General features: G+C 36.2%; 1 protein-coding gene across 13 annotated transcripts in view; it reads left to right on the top strand.

The window, feature by feature from the left end:
• Nucleotides 1-20777, top strand: part of COBLL1 (cordon-bleu WH2 repeat protein like 1) — a 186773-nt gene that overhangs the window by 111992 nt on the left and 54004 nt on the right. For all 13 annotated transcript variants that reach the window (XM_069080131.1, XM_069080134.1, XM_069080128.1 and 10 more), the window contains 3 exons: nt 8068-8253; nt 16190-16391; nt 19837-20065. In XM_069080131.1, coding sequence (XP_068936232.1) covers nt 8068-8253; nt 16190-16391; nt 19837-20065 — 617 coding nt within the window. The remainder of the gene's footprint in view (nt 1-8067; nt 8254-16189; nt 16392-19836; nt 20066-20777) is intronic.

Genomic DNA, 20777 nt, shown 5'->3' with positions numbered 1-20777 from the left:
GGGGAACAAGAGGAAGATTTTGAGCAGGGGAGCAATGTAGTAAAGAACCTTAATTTCTGGGAACCTTGGGGATAGAATAGATGGAGAGAAACCCTGTTAGAAGATAATTGTAGATTAAAGATAATAAGGAAATACAAAGGATGGATGATTGTGAAGATGACTTTGATAGGATTTGACAAGTAATTGTCTATTGAAAAAGAGGAGAGAGTCAAAGAATGTGAAGTTTTCTAGGTCACTGGACTAGTAAAATGGCATTACTGTTCAGTGGTGAGTTATGCTTTAGAGACTGAGTTTAAGGTGTTGGTAGGAAATACAAAAGAAAATGTATAAGCAGATCTATGCAATTGTGGGACTAGAAGAGGAGGGAGGGGAGAAGGCTGGAAATGGGTTTGAGAGTTATTTTACAGAGGACTGAGAGTTGAAATTGTTGTCAGTAAGCCATTTAGAAAGAAAACATGGAAAAGACCAAAGGGAAAAAAACCTTCTGAAAAATAAGTGCTTTGGAAGCAGGGGGAACAAATGAGCCAAGCAAAAAAGATTAAGGCAAGGAAGATTTTTTTCCTTTTCCTTTCTTGTTTTCTTCCTTTTTTAAGGCAATTTGGGTTAAGTGACTTGACCAGGGTCACACAGCTAGTAAGTATCTGAAACTGTATTTGAAATCAGGTCCTCCTGTGACTCCAGGACCAATGCTCTAGACTTTTGAGAAACAGTAGCAAAGGTCAGAAAGCATGAAGGATGAAAAAACAATTGGATTCTGGGAGTAGGTGGTCATTAATGACTTCAGAAAGCTAATTCTGTGGAGTGGTAATAGCAAAGGCAGCCTTTTAAGTAAACTGGGTATGAGGGTAACCAGATGTTTCCTTTTAAGGTAACAGATTTTTAAAAACTTACTCCCTGCAATACATTTTACAAGAAGTTTTAAAAAAAATGAAATAAGGAACGATTTCCTATTCTTCCTTTCGCCCCCCGCCCCCCAAGTTTTTTTCAATTTCTCAAAGAGCTGTAACTTTTGCTAATTTGGGTACTCTATCTACCAATGGACATTTCAAACTCCTTTACAACCTAGTAAGTGGACTTTGAGAGTTGCTATGTCCAAAAATATCAATCATCCTTCAGTCAAACAGTTGAAGACTGAACAGAGCAGGCCCATGTTCAGAGACCTTCTGGCATGATTATTTCCTGTTATAGTTGTCATTCCTCTGACATAGCCTTAGAGAGAATTCTGGCTTACTTTAGTACTGCATTATGGTATTAGATTAGTGCTTCCCTCCCCATTCCCTACCTCCACTCCCATCCCCCATCCACCAGAATGAACATAAAAATGAGAAATAGTGCGTTTTTTGGATGTCAGTCATTGTTAGCCCAAACTGAGGAATCCCTTATCACCAATTTGCAGCTGATCAAAGGATTTGGAACTTTTTATCTTTCAGAATCTAGGCTGCATACCACAATTAGGAGATAAAATCTTATCTCAGTTTCCCTAAAGCATTCCCAAATTCCCTAAGGCATTCTTTCCTCTGAAATCCCCTTCAGAAATAATCTAGCATCTTTTATGTGATCACTTTTAACTATTTCCTCTCCCCTCCCCCATCACTTTTTTCTTTTTTTATTAATTTATTAATTTGTTTGTTTCTTTTTAGTTTACAGGATTCAATTCCACAATTCCTTGAGTTTCACATTTTGTCCCCCTCCCTCCTCTCCACCCCCCTCCCCCATGGCGGCTTATAGTCAAGTATAGGATCTGTAAATACTTTCATATTATACATTAGTCAAGTTATAAGGACGGATTGTACCAGCTGGAATGAAAAATGGTAAAGAGGACATAAAACCAAATAAGAGAAGGAAAAAGATCAGGTATTTTGCTTCCACCTGGATATAAGCTTAGTTCTTTCTAGTTCTTTCTCTGGATGCACATATTTCTCTCCATCATGAGTCTTTTGGGATTGACTTATATCACTGCATTGCTGAGAAGAGTCCAGTCTATCAAAGTTGGTCATCACACATATGTTGTGTCTGTAATTGTGTACAAATTTCTCCTGGTTCTACTCTTCTCACTCAGCATCAGTTCTTTTAAGTTGGGGTTAAGTAACTTGCTCAAGCCGGTGCTCCTACTCGCTGTACTACCTGGCCACCCCTGCTCCCCGTTTCTTATAGCACAATAGTATTCCATAACATGCATATACCACAACTCGTTCAGCCATTCCCCAATTGATGGGCACCCCCTTACTTTCCAATTCTTTGCTACCACAAAAAGAGCTGCTATAAACATTTTTGTACATATGGGTCTTTCTCTCATTTCTATGATCTCTTTGGGATATAACCCTAGGAGTGGTATTGCTGGATCAAAGGGTATGAAAGTATTTATAGCCCTTCCCCCATCACTTTTGCTTAAATTGCCCCAAGCTTAAGTTTACTTTTTACAAGGTTAAATTATAGAATGTTGTGGTTTTTTTTTTTCATTTTTTCCTATTTTTATATTTGCATAACTTTATCAAAAATCTTATTTGAATCTAAATATGTAGCAGCAGAAAAGTATTGTAGTAATGTACTGCATTTTTTTCTTGCATGTCCTACCTTCTTAACTAGATGGTCAGCTTCTGGAAGGTGGTCTCTTTAGTTCTCTGTACATGCAGTTAGTCAATGATGAATAAGTGAAGGTTTAGCATAGTAGGTGGTACTTCATCTGTTACATTTAAGAGCTAAATGTGTGTCTATTCCTTAAGAAAGAAAGAAAGGTGTAATTTAGACCTGTCATCACAATCATGGTAGATCAAGGGATGCAGTAGTCCTGGGTTCAAGTTTCGACTTTGCCACTTACCTAGATGTGTGTGTGTGTGTTTGTGTATACATACAATATTCCCTAAAGCATTCCCAAATTCCTTAAGTATGTATGACTTATGTATGACACATACACACATATATACACACAGGCACATACTCACTCACACTTATATGTGTGTATATATATGTATATATACACGTGTGTACACACACATAAAATTGGATCATACGTAAGGATCCTTGTAGGCTATATATTGACTTAGAAAAATATTAATATTTTATGTGTTCTATTGTTTTTTTTATTTATTTTGTTAAATCTTTCTCAGTTACATTTTAATCTGGTTCCTTAGGTAAGTCTACCTCTGACTGCCCCCGCTTTCCTTGTCTGTAATATGGGGATAATAATAACACACAAAAAAAAAACCCCAGAAAAAAAGAGGACTGTTTTTTAAATCATGAATCTCTATTATATATTGTTTTTTAAAATGATTATTTAGTTTAACATAGCACTGTTTTCTGTTTGTGTCCCATTCTGAATTTTCTTTTCTGTACCTTTAAAAAAGATTCTTCCTTGACTGAATTTATTTGCTTCTTTTTTTATATTACTGTCACTACCCCCCCCAAAATTCACTCCTTTGTAACAAATAGAATACAACAAATCCATTGAACTATTGTGCCTAAAAATATATATCTTACTTAATCCATCATCTCTCTACCAAGAGATGAGAAACAGCTTCGTCATTCAGTCCTATGGAGTCGTGATTGGTCATTGCATTGATCAGAGTTCTCAAATCTTAAAAAGTTGGGATTTTTTTCTTTACATTATTGTAGTTATTTTAGAAATTATTCTCCTAGGTCTGTTCACTTTACTCTGAATCATTTCCTGCAAGTAGTTCCATGTGTCTCTGAATTTATCCTTTTTGTAATTTCTTACAATATAATAATGACCTTTTCATAAACTCCGTCTGATTTGTTCAACCATTCCCCAATTGATGGGCACCTATTTTGTGTCCAGTTCTTTGCTGTAATAAAACTTGCTACTATAAATATTTTTGTATGTGTTTTTCACCCCCTTTCTTTGACTTGTTTGGGATATATATGCCTAGGAATACTATCTCTCAGGCAAAGAGTCTGCACAATTTAGGATATAGTTGAAAATTGGATCACTAGTAGTTCCACTACTACTTCATAAGTATGGCTGGTCCCCTTTAGAAATAGTTTTTATATGATTGATGATAGTATATATTTCTTTCTTTTTTAAGCTACTTCTTCATAGCCTTTGGCCACTTTGCTATTGAAAACTTACTATTGCTTATGTATAGTGTATCTTAGTGTAACACCAAGAGTTTGAGGACACCCTTTATTTGTACCAATTTTCAAAAAACTTATCAAAGAAATTTGCTACAAAGATTTTCCCAGTCAAATGCTTCCTTTCCAAGTGTATTGACTTTGTTTTTCTATGATATTTTAAAGATTAAGTTTTGAAATAGGAAAATTGAAAGTAATGCATTTCTTTAGCATTATTAAAAGATATTTTAGTTGCTGTATATTGGTTCTAAAAGTGCGATGTTTGCACCAAACAGTGAATACTCTTTTAAAAATCAATAGATGACTTTTTTTTTCTATAAACAAATAAATGTACCCTAAAAATTAGATGTGTTGCTAATGTTTTACCTAGCATCTGATAGTCTGTGTTCATTTTGGGAAATACAGTGCTGACAATCACACAAGACCATTGATTCTGTTAAATTAAAACATTTGGCTTTGAATTTAATTCTAAAAGAATTGAAGAGTAGACATTGGAGTGAAGTTCCCCTCAGAAAGGGAGCTATTGTGTGTGTTTCTTGTTCTTTTACAAATTGCAAAATTATACCTTGAGTGAAAACCACCAGTATTTGCCTTCAAAATAATATTTATCAGACCAAAAGACAAATTTTCAAAATTTTTGTTTGGTGTATAATTAAATCTTAGTACAGAAAGCATATAAAAAATAAGGTAGTTTGAAGTGAAAGCTACTGTTTTCCATGATTCATTCTAGTGACCACCAGGTCATTAAATTGACTTGAACAGTTTAAAATTTTGTCAGTTTTAGTTGAATGAGTGAATGGAAAATTTATAGAAGTCATAGAGAACAAAAAATTCAATGTTATTCCATTGCTAGCAAGATAAGCAAGCAGGTATATAATGTGTAGGGCAACTAGGTTGCACATTGGATAGAGTGCTGGGCCTCGAGTCAGGGTTCAAGTTCAGACTGTGTGCCCCTGGGCAAGTCACTTAATCCTGTTTGCCTCAGTGTCCTCATCTGTAAAATGAGCCAGAGAAGGAAATGGCAAGCCATTCCAGTATCTTTGCCAAGAAAACCCCTAACGGGATGGTGAAGTTGGACATAACTGAAATGACTGAACAGCAACAAAAAAAGAAACCTTATAATTTTACAGAGTCTTGAAAACTATAAGTATAATGCCTAGAGTTGGACCTTGAAACTAGTGAACTGTGGAAAACATGGAGAAAAATCTACTGAATGAGCACATTCCATGGCCATCAGGAGAGATCATAGCCTATCTGTGTCTTATCCTGGGCAATCCAACACAGAGGATCTATTCTACATTTTTATGGCCCATGAGTGTTCTAATATTTTGGAATGGCCTCGTAGCATTCAGATTGTTATTCCTCACTCCAAGTGCATGGTTGACTCACCTTTTCTTCCTTGGTGTTATCCACCATCTTCATGGGACTCACAACATGCCCTTGAACCAGTTTAAACTGTAATTGGGAAATACTTAACAAAATATATTAAAAAATATAATAAACCATAGATTATATCATTTTAAAACTAAGTCAATATGCAGTCTGTAGGGACCGTTATGCATGGATTAGTAGCCTTTTTTTTTTTTACCCTGGTTTGACACCACTGTCTGATGCCATTCTTTCATTGTAAAATTATTGCAGCCTCACGTGTCCCTTTTCCATTGTCCTTTGGGTAATCTGCAACTTTGATTCTTCTGTGGTATTCCATGACTTAAGACCATGTGTCATTACTAGGATTTTATTTTAGGGGTGAGAACTACCCATATCCATGATTTCATAGGCTTAGGGTATGTGTCAAAGGAAGGAAATGGCCTAGGTAATTTTTTATTCTACCTCTCATTCTATCTGCCATTTTTAAGCTGCCTCTCTGTTAAGGATATTAGTATTAAAAGACATTCTTTGGTAGTAGGGAGCAGCTTTGAATCAGCAGCAGCCCCACACAAATTCCCCAATGTATTCCAGCTTAGTTTTTTTTCTCCCCAATATTGAATTCTGAGGCATTGATACAATACATTTTAGTCATACATTGATAAGTGTGTTATTAGACTAACTCAATAGACTAATACAGCTGCACGTTTTATTTTGAACATTTTTTGTTCACTTGCTTTTCTTTCTGCGTTTATTACTGGACCAATCATTTTAGAGTCACTATGGATCTTATTAAAGAGACAATATGGGATCCTGGGATTTGATAACCATTAACACCAGTGTCATTCACATTGAGCTGTGGAGAGCTTGATTTGTAGGGTTGCTTCTCTTTTGGACTCTGAATAGAACATAGAGTGGACATCTTTTTTTTTTTTTTTTTAAGCAATCAGGGTTAAGTAACTTGCTCAAGGTTACACGGCCAGTTATTTCTGGGTGTGGTGCTGAGTGTCTGAGCCCGGGATTCGATCTCCAGGTCGTCCCAACACTGGAGCTGGTGCTCTTACTTGCTGAGCCACCTGGCCACCCCTAAGCAATTGGGGTTAAGTAACTTGCTCAATGTTACACGGCCAGGTGTTTCTGGGTGGGTGCTAAATGTCCGAGCCCGGGATTCGATCTCCAGGTCTTCTCAACACTGGAGCCGGTGCTCTTACTTGCTGTGCTACCTGGCCGCCCCAAGTGGACATCTTTTGCAAGCTTAGAGCTCCCTATGTTGTGCTTTACTTGTTATGATAATCAGAGGATGCTTGAAGATCATCTCTGTTGTGACTTTTAGCAAACAAAGGGAAGGCATTCCCTTCTTGTCTTGACCTCAGCATCCCAATTAGAATTCCAGTTCTAATGCCTTTGTTATCTTTAAATAATCTTATGCTTATTTGTACAGGTTGCATTCCCCCAGTAGAATGTTTCTTGAAAAGCAGGAATTATTTATTTTTTGTTATAGCAGTGGCATCCAGCACAGTGCTTCATACATATTAGATGCTTAATAAAAGTTTGAGTTGGATTGAGAAAAACCATTTACTCCTATAAAAGTTTAGTTAAATTATTCTATTAAATAGAACTGGAAAATAATATTAAATCATTTTTAGTCTTTTAAAATTGCATTGTTATAGAATTTGACATTATCAATCAGTATTTAATGAATGCTTCTCACTTTCCTAGTGCTACGCTAAATGGTATATATGGGTAACAGATGCAAAAATTCCCTTCCTTAAAAAAATGACAGACTACCTGGAGATAGGAAACTATATGCTATTAACTATACTACTAATAATAATACCTCACATTTTAATAGCACTCCAGCAAAATGCTTTCCCCACAACTCTGTGAAATAAGAAGTGCCCAATATGATCTTCTCAAAGTATGGTGGGAATTTGGATAGTAATAATAATAAATAACAATAACAACAATAATATTTGTATAGAAATTTAAGCAAAATTGATCTTATAGATATTGTTTCATTTTATCCTTAAAATAACCTTGGGAGGTCGATGCTGTTACTTTCCCCATTTTCCAAATGAGGAAACTGGAGCACAAAGAGGTTTTTCCAGGTCACATGATTAGGAAGTATCTGAGGCTAGATTTGAACCCAGGTCTTCTTCACTTCAGCTCCATGACTCTGGAGACATCTGGCAGGAAGTCAGGGTGGGTCAGGGGAAGAAGGGAATAAATACTTTTATAGAATCTATTATGTTTCAGGTACTGTTTTAAGTGAGTACTTTATAAATATTATCTTATTTAAATAATTACTAGAGTAGTCAGAAGATATTATGGAAGAAATGCATCTGAAAGATGGATAAGAATTTGGTTAGGTTAGCAGAACAAAAGCAAGATGTTCTAGTTGGGAGTAGCACGGAATATGGTGAGAGGGAGGGAGGGAGGAAGATCAGGTCATTGTGTGAAAGATGAACATGTTGATGCTGTTGACTTAGTATGCTAATGTATAATATTTAATCCTTATCAATGTTTAAATAATGCATCTCTTCACCTAATGCTACATTAGTGTTGCTTATTAAATATAATTAATATTTCCTATTCTGTATTTTTTGTTAGAAGAAAAATTAAAGGCAAGGCACCACTTCCTCCAGCTGAGAATAAAGGTGTTGATGTTTCTTCGTATGAGTCAGTAGAATCCTCTGATTTCATCATGGATCAAAAAGAAAACATGATCGAGAAAGACATTGAGCTCTCTGTGGTTCTTCCTGGAGATGTCATCAAATCCACTACTGTTCATGGCAGGTATGCTTCAATCTCATGGGATGCTTAGATGTGACACATTTCAGTCTTCGTGTGGGATGACTTTTGGCCATCTTATTTATCTCTCATGTTAGCAGTATTTTACTAATTATTTCCATAAATAAGTAGGCCATGAAATGTCTGCTGAAGGATTTTTCTTTCAGTTCCTAGCACTGTCTATATTTTGAATTTTTCTACATTCTCAGTCAAATGTTTTCCATGCATTTAAAGCTGTTTCATATCTTTCATTCCACACTTTATAAACTTTAAAATAAAAGCCCCTTTTCTAGAAAAAAAAAAAGGTTTACAGGCATGCTGGGTTTTTTTAGATTATATGTAAAGTGTACTAATTCCTGCATTCCAACAACTTTGAAATTACAAAAACCTTTACTTCCCTAATTCTTCATGGAGGTTTAAGATATTTCCTTCTATATATGTAAAAATAAGCTGTAAACATAAAAAGAACTCATAGACTTTTACCTCTTTGTTGAACAGTTTAGTTAATCGTTCACTAGTATATAGGCAAGATAACTTAACAAAGCGAAAGGTGAAGATTTGATTTAGCACACTGATATTCTTAAAACCCACATAAAAATTTAAAAGTGGGACAAAGCCAAGTCTGAGTTGCCATGCCTTTCTGATGTGGAAAATTACTTTGAACAGTCAGTGTTCTTGGCCTTGCCCTTCCTTTTAGCTTTGACTGCCTGAATATTATCGTTGAGGGTGTTCTGAAGACATAAGCTTACTAAGCTGCCTTCATCTTGGTATATTCACAATTACAGTACATAATAAAAACTAGATGAGCAATAAAGATGGGGTACTTAAGTCTTGTTTGGGCTAGTTCAATGGAGGAGAAACATGTTCTTGAGATAACATGACAGCTTTCAGCGTTCATTTTAGGATTTATCTCCATAATTAGGTAGAATTTTGAGTCATGAAAAGTAGATGAGAATAGGAATGATGTATCTTTTTTCTTTTTTTTTTTGACCAGACCTATGGTTTTATTCATGTGGGAGCTCCAGTTGAGTAATTTCCTTTATCAACACAGAGTAACATGTCTTCTGCACCTTATAGGGTTGACTCCAGGCACATGAAAAGATTATGTGACTTGCTTAGTCACATAGCTAGTATGTGTCTTGCTTTCGATCTGCTGTGCTGTTACCTCTTGGTGTAGTGGTACACCAAGCCACTAGTAGGCAGAGGCAGAATTTGAACCCAGGTCCTCCCAAGGACAGCTCCTTATCTATTATGTCACAGTGCCTAAGGTCATATTGCCCTGAAAATGCCTGGTGCTCAGAGCATTAGGCCCATACCAACTTTTGCCAGCACTGGGCAGATTTTACTGAGATGGGAATGAAGACATATTGAATAGGAGGGCTGCCGGAGTGCACCTCAAGGGCAATAATTTGGTCCCATTAGAGAGCAGATATTCAGAAGAAACTCTAAAAGCTGAAGTGGAGAAGGATTCTATGTAAACAAAAGCTGTAGCTAACCATATTTAACTACCTAGGTAAGAAAGAAAATTTGTTACTCTCAATAAATGCACGTTGACTATCAGTGCTAACAGGAGTCTATTCTCTTTAGAAGTCTACACCCTCCAATTAGACTGCTCCCTCCTCATTCTTAGCATCATCCACTGAATTCCAAAATGCTCTTCCAGCTTCCTTGGGGAGACAGCATTGGAATTAGAATCTACAAGACCTCAGTTCAAATCTTGCCTCAGACACTTGGCTGCACGACCATGGGGAAGTCGCTTAACCTTTGTCTTCCTTAGTTTCCTAATCTGTAAAATGGGAACTATAATAGTGCCTTTCTCCCAGGGTTGTTTTAAGGGTCAAATTAGATATTTGTAAAGCACTTATCACAGCAACTGGCACATAGTAGGTGCTTACTTAATATGTGCTTGTTTTCTTGAGTAAGTTTCATGGGAATATTAAGATAGTAGTAAAAATCGCTGTGTGTTTCATCAGTGAACGGTGACAGGGGTGTGTGCTGGCAGCTGGATTTTTGGCCTCTGTTTTCAGAACAAAGCTGCAGATATCCAGGCTGATTATAACCATCTGCACTGTGACTATACAGCATCCCAGTTTTCTTTCCTGTGTTACTTTTCTCTTGGGAACTGCAATAAGCAGGCACTGGATTTCTTTTTCTTTTTTAATCTCTATGGTTGTACTGAAGGCTATTTGAGAGGTATAGGGAAAATGCTTTTCTTGGCATTGCAGGTTGCCTCTTTGGTCAGAAAGAGCAGTTCTTGACCATTTATGCAAAAAAAAAAAAAGGAAGAATTAATATCAGTATTTCCTGCTTTTATAGGCTTCCCTCTGTCTGGGTTTCATATTTTAATTCTTTTTCAGAAAACATCACTCCATGCAATCATACCTGTAATAGTTAGCTACATCAGCCCCAGTAGGGGCTGAGAAGAAAGCTATGTGTGCAGTGCTGGGTCTGGAATCCTAACTAGGTTGAAATCTAGCCCCAAGAGACTTACTATGTGTATGTGACCCTGGGTTAGTCACTTAGCTGCTTTCTCACTCAGTTTCCTCATCTATAAAATGGCATAATTATTCTACCTAGCTCCTAGGGTTGCTTTGAAAATAAAATGAGGTATTTGTAGAGTGCTTTGCAAACGTTAGAGCACTGTAAATGACAGTGGGTAAGCGAGTTAGGCTTGGAGTCTCAAAGACCTCAAAATCCTACCTTAGACACTCCCTGACTGTTTAACCATAGGCAAGTCATTTAATCTCTCAATGCTCTGTTTATTCATCAGCCTAATGAGGATAATTATAGCATCTACCTCACAAGAGTTGCTGTAGGGATCAAATGAGTTAACATATGTCTGGGAAAGAAAATTAGTATTTTTTGACGCTTAAAGGGCCATCCATATAAATGCTAGCTATTGTTGCTGTTGTTTGTTTTTAATGTGGTGCAAATGAGCACGTGACCAATCAAAGAAGAAGAGGAGAACTCACAGCCTGTGTAGAACCACAAACCCTGTGATTTTCAGCACTTTTCCTTTTCTTTTCCTTTCTAACTCAGTGCTGTGCTTTTAAACGCAGCTTCCCAGTGTAGGAAATATTTGAACAGAAGAGCCATTCTACCCACATCCGAGAATGCAAGGCCCTGTTTCTACCACTGTAAACCTGTGGAACGGCTTAGTAGCCCATAGAGCTACCCCAGTATGTACTTTTTTCCCCCTTTGAGGTGAAGGAGCATTGGAACCAACATGATGCTCTTCCTTTTCCCTCTTGCCCTGACTTCGAGTGAGCTTGGTCTTGTGGTAAGAAAAGTTGAGAGTGGTTTATGTTATGGGAGATGCCCTGACTCTCTCATCCTTGGGGTACAGTAGTAGCCATAGTCTTACTGGATAAGTATGTAATTTTAACTAGTAATGGCCAGTTTAAACGACTGGCTCTAGACCATTTCAGATGGAGTACAGTGCCATCTACTGGCTAAAAGTAGTAGCCAAAGAATTGAGTTTTGAAAGTAGGATTTAAAAGTAGGGTCTGAAATCTGTCAATTTCAAAATAAAAATAACTATAATACGTTTTACAATAAAAAACATTAATATAATTAGTGCTCACTATATGTTTGGTGTTAAGTACTTTATAACGATTATCTCATGTGATCCTTAACAATTTTGGGAGGTAAGTGTTATTATTAGCCCCATTTTAAAGATGAGGAAACTGAGACAGAAGCTAAGTGACTTGCCCAGGGTCACATGGCCAGTAAGCTTCTAGGGCCAAATTTGAGCTCTGCCTCATCTATCCAGTGTAACACCTCCAAAACTTATTTCAGCAAGTCAATTTGTAATGAGTGCGTATGTCCTGGAAGAATTGTGAAATGATCCAAAGGATAATAAAGTAAAATGAGAGAAGTACATTCAGATGTAATCCTTTCATTTATTCAGGAAGCATTTATATAACACTGCTGAGGGTTACACAGCTAGCACCTGTGAGATGGGGACCTGAATCTATCCATATCTATACAGTCTTGCCTTCTTTTCTCCCAGAATCAGTCTCCTGCAATGGAATCCTTTTGGAGAGGGGCAGTACTGTTAACAATAACAACAAAAATAACCATGACAACAACAACACCGTTTTACCTAGTGCCTGCTGTGGATGAGGCACCCTGCTCAGCATTTTACAAATATTGTCTCATTTGATCTTCACCACATTAGTTAATATTGTTATTATTATTATCCCCTTTTTACAGCTTGGGCAACTGAGGCCAGCAAAGGTTAGATGACTTGCCCAGGGTTATGGGGTTACTAAGTATCTGAGGTCAGATTTGAACTTGGGTCTTTCTGACTCCAGGCCTACTGCTCTAGCCACTGCATCACCTTACAGAGAAGCTACTAACTTGAATCATTTAGAGGTAATTTCCTCACCAGTGAGTTCCCTGAACCAGTGGTATCAAACTCAGATGGAAACAAGGGCCACTATACTGTACATAAAGATCTCTACTTTCAAAGAGCTTACATTTTTTTCAGGGAAGATAGCATGTAATGTATACATACACATGTGCATATACATGTGTGCACATAACACATACATATACGCATATACATGCCAGGGTTTACTCATAAATATTTAACAGCTGGCTTTTGGGGGAATAAAATATAAGCACAACACACTTTTAAATTTAATCTGTATTAACATTTTCTCCATCATTTTCCTACGTCTAGACAATCAACAAAATAATTCAAGTCCTGATTTGTAGCATTTGCTGATTTAAATGTGAATACTCTGACTGAAAACTTGAAAACTGAAAATTTGACCCTCAGGCCAATTCAAGTTGGCTCCAACATCCCCTTATATATAGTGTGTGAGGATAATTTTCTAACCAATGAATTCCCTTGAACTCAGTTTCCAGGAATACTGAGGCCAAACTCAAATATAAACATGCTACTATACTGCACATAAAGATTCCTGCAGGCCTTATGTTAACTTAGAAAACTACATACTAACAATATCTATGTTCTCTTGGATTTTTTTTAGGTTCTTTTTTTTTTGTTAAATATTTTCCAATTGCATTTTAATCTGGTTGCTTGGGACTGTTGCTGCCTCCTGGGTGTTTGACACATTTCTCATAGACCGTTGAAATCCCAGGTTTGCTAACCTTGTCTAAGAGGCCATGAATTTTTTTTTTTTAATTTAAACAAAAAATTTAAAATTACACGTTATACCTTTGCTCTCCTAGCTTTCTTTGAATGAACACTGGCAACTTTGAAATGCTGTCTTGAAAGGGACACAAAATAGGTTATTGTGCACATAATTGGTATGTAGATTTAAAGTTTATGAACACTAATTATAAGCATCCAATAAATAATATCTTGAAATGATGAACTCAAAAAAATCTATGGGGTATCATCACTATGGGTCCCTATAATCTTAATAATAATTTATTATCCCATGTTTTTAAAAATAGTATCTCTTTTGAAGTGTCCGTGTCATTCCTCTGTTTAGAAAATTTCACTTGTTCTCTGTGACTTTGAAATAAAAGTAAAACTCTCTTTTGGCATTAAAGCCCCTTCACCAGGATGAGTGCCTGGCTACCTTTCTGGTCTTATATCATACTATTCTCTTCATGAATTCCACATTCCAGGCACATTAGACTAATAATCATCCTCCAAATTCAGCACTCGATCTCCAATATCAGTGTTTCTTCAATCCATCCCCTGTATATGTAATGTAGTCCCTCCTTAATTGCATTTCAAAACCCTTACCTTTTTCTGTGATTCAGTTTAGATGCCACATCCTCTGAGAAATTTTTCTTAATTACCCCAATGTTCTTGGCACTACACTTATTTGAGGTTTCTGGGCACATAACGTTCTTCTAAAAGCTTCTGGACTCCCATCACAAATAATTCCCTATCCCACTCTACAACCCCCTGCAATAGTACCTGATATTTCCTGCCTGCAGACTGATTCCTGTGACCCACAGGCCAAAACAGTGGCCAAGTCTCTGTTCTTGACTGCTATCTCCTGCCTCCTGACCTAGCTCCCAGACTCTTCAGGATATACTTATTCCTACTTATACCTGCCCTGAGGCAGGCTTCCCTTTTTTCCCTTGCTTTACAAGACACAGCCATATAGCCTGAAGCAAGTTTCAGAACCTTGTGGGGTAACCTAGAACCTTTGCATCACCTGCCTTCCTCAGTGGACTTCTCCCTATACAGCAATATTCTTTTTGGGTTCTTGCCCAGTAATTAACTCAGTTCTACTCCCTTCTTGCTCTTCCCATTGCAGAGTTACTGAAACCTGCAAATACCTATGACCACTCTCTCCCTCACCCCTCCAGCTATATATTCCATCATTTCCTATGCCACCTCAACCCTACATCCCAACTCTAGACCTTTCTTCCCCTTCCATGGTGTCCTCTGGAATTCCTGCTCCATAATTAACACATTTCTCATGTTTAACCCCTTCCTTTCTCACTCCTCACTCACTAAGATCTATTTCTCCTGATGATGCTGTGTCCATGGCCATCCTTTTCTATACTGGTTGCACTTTCTCTCACAACCACGGTCTCACTGGTCCACCCTGAGAGAATCAGAATAATAGCCCTTTGCTATTGCTAAATGGTTTCCATTTCCTTTATTGCCATCCCTCAGCAACCTCTCCTCCTTTGAGATTCATGCTATCCAAATTGATCACCCCATCCAGTGTGAGTAATCATTATCTACCAACCCCCGTGACTTTGTCCCTTCTTTCTCAATTCGTCAATGTTTATCTCAGTCCTCCTCTCAACTCCAGTTCCTTTTCTTATACCAGGGGACTTCTACATACCTCAAATGAGATCATATGTAAAGCATTTTTGCAAACCTTAAAGCTATATGTAAATGATAACTTGTTTTCATCATCATTATGGTTGTTATTATTACTGTACATATTGATGTTTCCTCAGATACTCTAACTTAGCAGTTCCTCAGCCTATTTAATGACCGGTCCTACTCCTCTCTACCTAAGGTACACACAAGTTGTTGTTGAGTTGTTTCAGTTGTGTCCAACTCTTTGACCCCCTCTTTGGGGTTTTCTTGGCAAAGATACTGGATTAAGCCACTCCAGCCATTTCCTTCTCCAGCTCATTATATAGATGAGGAACTTAGGCAAACAGGTCACACAGGGTCACACAGCTATTAAGTGTCTGAGGCTGGATTCAAACTCATGAAGATGAGTCTTCCCGATTCCAAGCCCAGTGCTCTATCCATTATGCCACCAGCTGCCCCAGCTATACACAGGGGAGATAGTCAAATCCTCGATCCTTATCATCACTTACAAGTATTTAATTTTCATGTTCTTGAACTCAGAACTTTCATTATTTGGTCATAATATTTTTATCATCCCCCTTTTTTTTTCTATGTCTTATGAACACTGTGTTCTTCATTCTCACCTTGACCTCCAGTCCCTCCACCTCTCAGTATTTTCCCATGTCCTTCCTTCCTGATTCTGACCCTTGACTATTCTAAATTTGTGAATCCCTCACTCTCTTGGCCTTTTGCTGACCATAGCTTGTTAAACCTCAACCATTTGTGTCCTTTTGCTTCTACTCACTCCTTAATATGTTTTCATTGCTTTTGCATCTCATGGGTACAGAAATGACCTACTCTACCACAAACTACCATGACTTCTGGAATGGATAAAATAAGGCACTCTGTAGGGTACAGATTTTTAGAGAAGATAAAGGACTCATCCAAAAATGGTGATTGAGCCCAGGTTTTGAAATCTGGTGTACTTCCTACTATATACACCTCATTACTGGCATAGATACTTTGCAGTTTTCAAATTAATTTTTACCTCCACGAACTCTTTAGATCCAAACTTGGTGCCTTTATTGTAGATATGATTAAACTTCAAGCAGACTCTAAAAAAACTATAATTTTCAGTGGTTCTTAATATTGAGTATGCTTTTGGTGATCTTAATTGGCTTTCTTTTACAGCAAACCCATGATGGATTTGTTAATATACCTTTGTGCACAATATCATTTAAACCCATCAAGCTACACAATTGACCTGTTGTCAGCAGAAAAAAACTCAATTAAATTTAAGCCCAACACACCAATTGGAATGCTGGAAGTGGAGAAGGTAATTCTAAAGCCAAAAAATCTGGATAAGAAGAAGCCTACACCAGTGATACCAGAGGTAAGAACCATCATTCTAATTTTGTCATAGTGTACATTAGGAGAAATGTCATAGTGTTCATGATTGATTTTCAGTCATTAATTACACTTTATTATAATTTAATTGAAAACAAATTTGGTGAATGGAACATGACTAAAAGGTACCATCAAGTCTTAAGTGTATAAACTACTGAAGGAAAATTGTTACTGAGAGCCACATATAGGCAGGATTTGGGAGAATCCTTTCAAGTGTTAGTCATTTTCAGGCCCAAATCAGATCATGCCTTGCCAGCTTTTCAAATTAGTTGCATTGCAAACATCTTCTCTTAAGAAGAATTTAAAGTAATTATTTACTATTCTAAAACCATTTGAAATATTATTCACTTAAATGTTTCCTTAAATAGATAAAAGAATAGTTTTTTTGATAAGACAACAACAGCAAACCATAAATTACTTCCTGGGTGGGCTATTCTATTGTCTACATAATTTTCTTTATTATATGTTTTTAAAAGTTGTATTTCATGTCGGAGACCTTTTTTGTATTCATTTTCTGCGTAAATTGACAATTGCTATGTACAGTGAGATATAGGGTAGTATAGAACACAGAAAATACAGTGGTCATTAACTATATAAATCTATGTTACTTTATGTAACACAAAAGTTTATGTGTTAAATATAGGATTCACAGAATAAAGCTTATGGTATGGTTTTTATTATTTGATAAACATAACATCATTACTTTAAAAACTTTTCTTAAGTTTCCTTCATTTTTAATGAAGTGAGTTTATTTTTAAATTATATATTATTGATCTTTTCTCTTTCTATATCACATTTGTTTATGAGTACATATCCCTTCACCACCCCTTGTAACTAAAGTTTTAAGAAGAAAGAAAAAAGCAAAACTAACCAACACATTGAACACTGATAATATATAGAATATTTCACTCTGATACTTCTCTTACTTCTCCCACGAGGAATGACAGGTTCATTTTCTCAACTCTTTTCCAATCCAAACTGCATCATCAAAATTAAACAACATTTGATTTCATTCTTTTCCTCCCCATTTATATTTTGTGGGGGGCATGTGAGGTATTCAAGGAGGGCTAGCACTTCTGATGGGAGTCTTTATCAGGGCTTCTCATCTACTTTTGGTGTCCACCCAGGTCACCCAGCTCTCACCTGTGGCTCCAAGAAGCTGTAGCGTGAAAAGCAGCCACAACCCACTAAATGGTTTTGACAGACGGATAAAGCAGATTGAGGGTAACTGATGACTGTATCAGACCAAGTACACACAGAAGAAATACTCTGTGCTGAAGACAATATGGTTTCAACATCACTGAAGAATTAATATTCAAGATGCAAGGGGATATACAAAATGTTTGAGGAGAAAAATTATATGAAGTATTATTAGCAAAAAAACCTGAGCAGATCTCAGCAATTATACTTCACATGCTTACTTTCTCATCTCTATGAAATGTTTATGAAGCATTGCAAAAATACTAAGTAAAATAGAATATTAAAAAAAAAAAAGTAGGGCAATTTGTCCTTAATGACCAAGTAGAGTGGATAATTGGATTAATATCCATACCTTAGGGGAGTAGAGTGTATAGTTAGGTGGTGCATGGGATAGAGTATTGTGCCCGGAGCCAGGAAGACCTGGCTTTGAATCTGGCCTCAAATACTACCTGCATGACCCTGGGAAAGTCACTTAACTCTGTTTTCCTCAATTTCATCATCTGTAAAATGAGCTGGAAAAGGAAATAGCAAAACACTCCAGTATCTTTGCCTAGAAAACTTCAAAAGAGGTCACAAAGTGTTGAACATGGCTGAAAAAAAAAAAAACTAAACTAAATTTACAGCATATACCAAAATAAATTCTAACTGGATCATCTATCAAAATATATTTCTGAAATCTTGTAAAAACTGAAAGGAAGAAGAATCATATACTTCTCAACTATGGAGAGCAGGAATTAATTACTATCTCAATTCAGTTTAACAAACATTTATGAAAAACTAATTATATGCTAGGTACTTGGGACAAAAATAAAACCATACATATCCTCATGCACAAATGAATAGAGTACAAAGAAAATTGAAATGGGAGAAACTCAAAGGGTCAAAAAATCACATAGAAGGAGGCATCTGAATCTAGCAAGTATTTGACACAGAGGAAAATGAAATTTGGAAGTCTCTTATGGGAAGATCTCCCTCATGCTTAAGATCATAATGAGTTTTTTTTTTTTCTATTTGGAAAACAACTTTGAAAACCTTAAGAATTCCAATCAATGTAAGAGATGTTGGACAAGGTGCAGAAAGAGCTATACATTTTTTGACTGGGGGAAACAAAGATCATGTGAAAGTCCTTTATAGGTACTACCAGAGTGAACTTTAGTTGATCCTTTCAAATATAAGAGGTGCATGTGCTCGCCAAAGGTACTTACCAAGTCATTAAGGTATTTGATTATTAAGGTGATGATATTCACAAAGTCTAGGAGGAAAAAGGATTCCCCTTGGATTTTGTGATTTTCTGTGTGCTTTGTAGATGTTCGTATTTTTTGTATCGGATCTCAGCATCCTGAAAGACTTCTTCAATGAGCTATCTGTGGCTACTTAGAAAAATCAGTCTAGTACACGTAGGAGAAATCCCCCTCCCCCAAACTCAAATGAATGAAGACTGCCCTTTTAGTTTACACTATAACATGAAATTAAATCGTCAAGCTATATTCTATGAGCATGTGTGCAGTAAACTATATCCAGGATGGATTAAAATAATTTGCACACAAATATAAATAAAAATTAAGATAATTCACAACTAAATATGTAGTACATATAAAATGCTAAGCACTTAGAACAGAGACCTCACATAAATCTATCAATTATTAAAGCATTAGCAAAATATGTACTTCTTGAATAAAGAGTAGAAAAGAAGTTTATCTTTTTCTAATTTTAAAATAATATAAAAGAACAAGATAAGTAATTATTTAATCTATCTTAAACTTTGTTGAATCAATCAGTCAATAAACATTTACTAAGGGCCCACAGTGTTTTCAGGAAATTAATATATTATTGTGGTTTGATGCTCAAGTACTATAAATTATACTAAATTGACATCGTTTGGTTTAAAGACTCTTGTAGAACTAAGAAAAAATTGATCAAAATAATTTTTAAATGTAGACATAAAATTAGTCTTAATTGTGTGATTCTAGCTAGGAAGATGAATTCTAGGTTTCCAGTTCAAATCTGACCTCAGACACTTACTAGTTGTGTGACCTTGGCTAAGTCACTTACCCCTGTTTGCCTCAGTTCATCATCTGTAAAATGAGTTAGGGAAGAAAATGGCAAACCACTCCAGTATCTTTGGCAAGAAAACTCAAACAGGGGGTCACAAAGAGTCAGACACAACTGAAACAACTCAATGACAACAACAAAATCATTACTATGGCTTTAATTTTTATATTTTATTTCAGCAAACTGTACGAGTAGTGATAAACTACAAGAAAACGCAGAAGACAGTTGTGAGAGTTAGTCCACATGCATCCCTTCGAGAACTCACCCCTACTATCTGTAGTAAATGCGAGTTTGACCCTTTGCACACCATCTTGTTGAAGGACTACCAGTCTCAGGAGCCTCTTGACCTGACTAAGTCCTTTAATGACCTTGGACTACGAGAACTCTATGCAATGGATGTCAGCAGAGGTAAGACTATTTGGTTTTGTTTCATTTGATTGTTGATATATCGTGTGTTTTCTCTATATCTTAACTGGTAAATTAATAAAGGCCTGTGTATATCATGGGACAACAGAGTAAGGGAAACTGATGCATGAAAACATCACTGATTTCAGGTCATGAAACGCATAAGAAACTGAATTTCTCAGCTAAAGTTGATAATTTCCATTTCTCATCATCTTAAAATTTTTGGCTAAGAATGGCATAGTTAACACAGTTTCTTAGATTTAAACAGAAAAAAAGAGTAACATCTTGTGAATTCCTTGTTCTTCTAATAAAGTGTGAACTGCTATTGACTGACTGAAGTTCCATCTGTATTCATTTATTTCATTTAAGTTGAACAATATCATGTTTAAAAAATGTCCTAAACCTAGGATCTAACATAGATTGGTTAAAAAAATTTATTTTTTAATACTTGGAGGTCTAAAAAGAAGTATCCATGCAACTTTAACACATGGCAAAATAATTTCACATTCTAAAATTCGAAGATTTTAAAAGCATATTGGTTTGGTGTGCTTTAGAATAGTTTCTTAATGCATAACTACAAGCATATGTGTTCCTAATAAATACTGATACTATTGTTTGGATTTATGAAATACTTTTTTGTTTTTGTATCCTTTTGAAGGAAATAATTTTTGAAGAAAGAAAACAATTATTCTGCCTTTGGAAAATATTAACACTT

Source organism: Petaurus breviceps, unplaced genomic scaffold, assembly GCF_028583685.1.
Source record: "Petaurus breviceps papuanus isolate PSGF00001 unplaced genomic scaffold, PetGlider_PUasm1.0 91133, whole genome shotgun sequence".
In the NCBI taxonomy this organism is placed as follows: Eukaryota; Metazoa; Chordata; class Mammalia; order Diprotodontia; family Petauridae; genus Petaurus; species Petaurus breviceps.
Note: the sequence above shows the minus strand (reverse complement) of the source record. Positions and strands in the feature narration are given on the sequence as shown.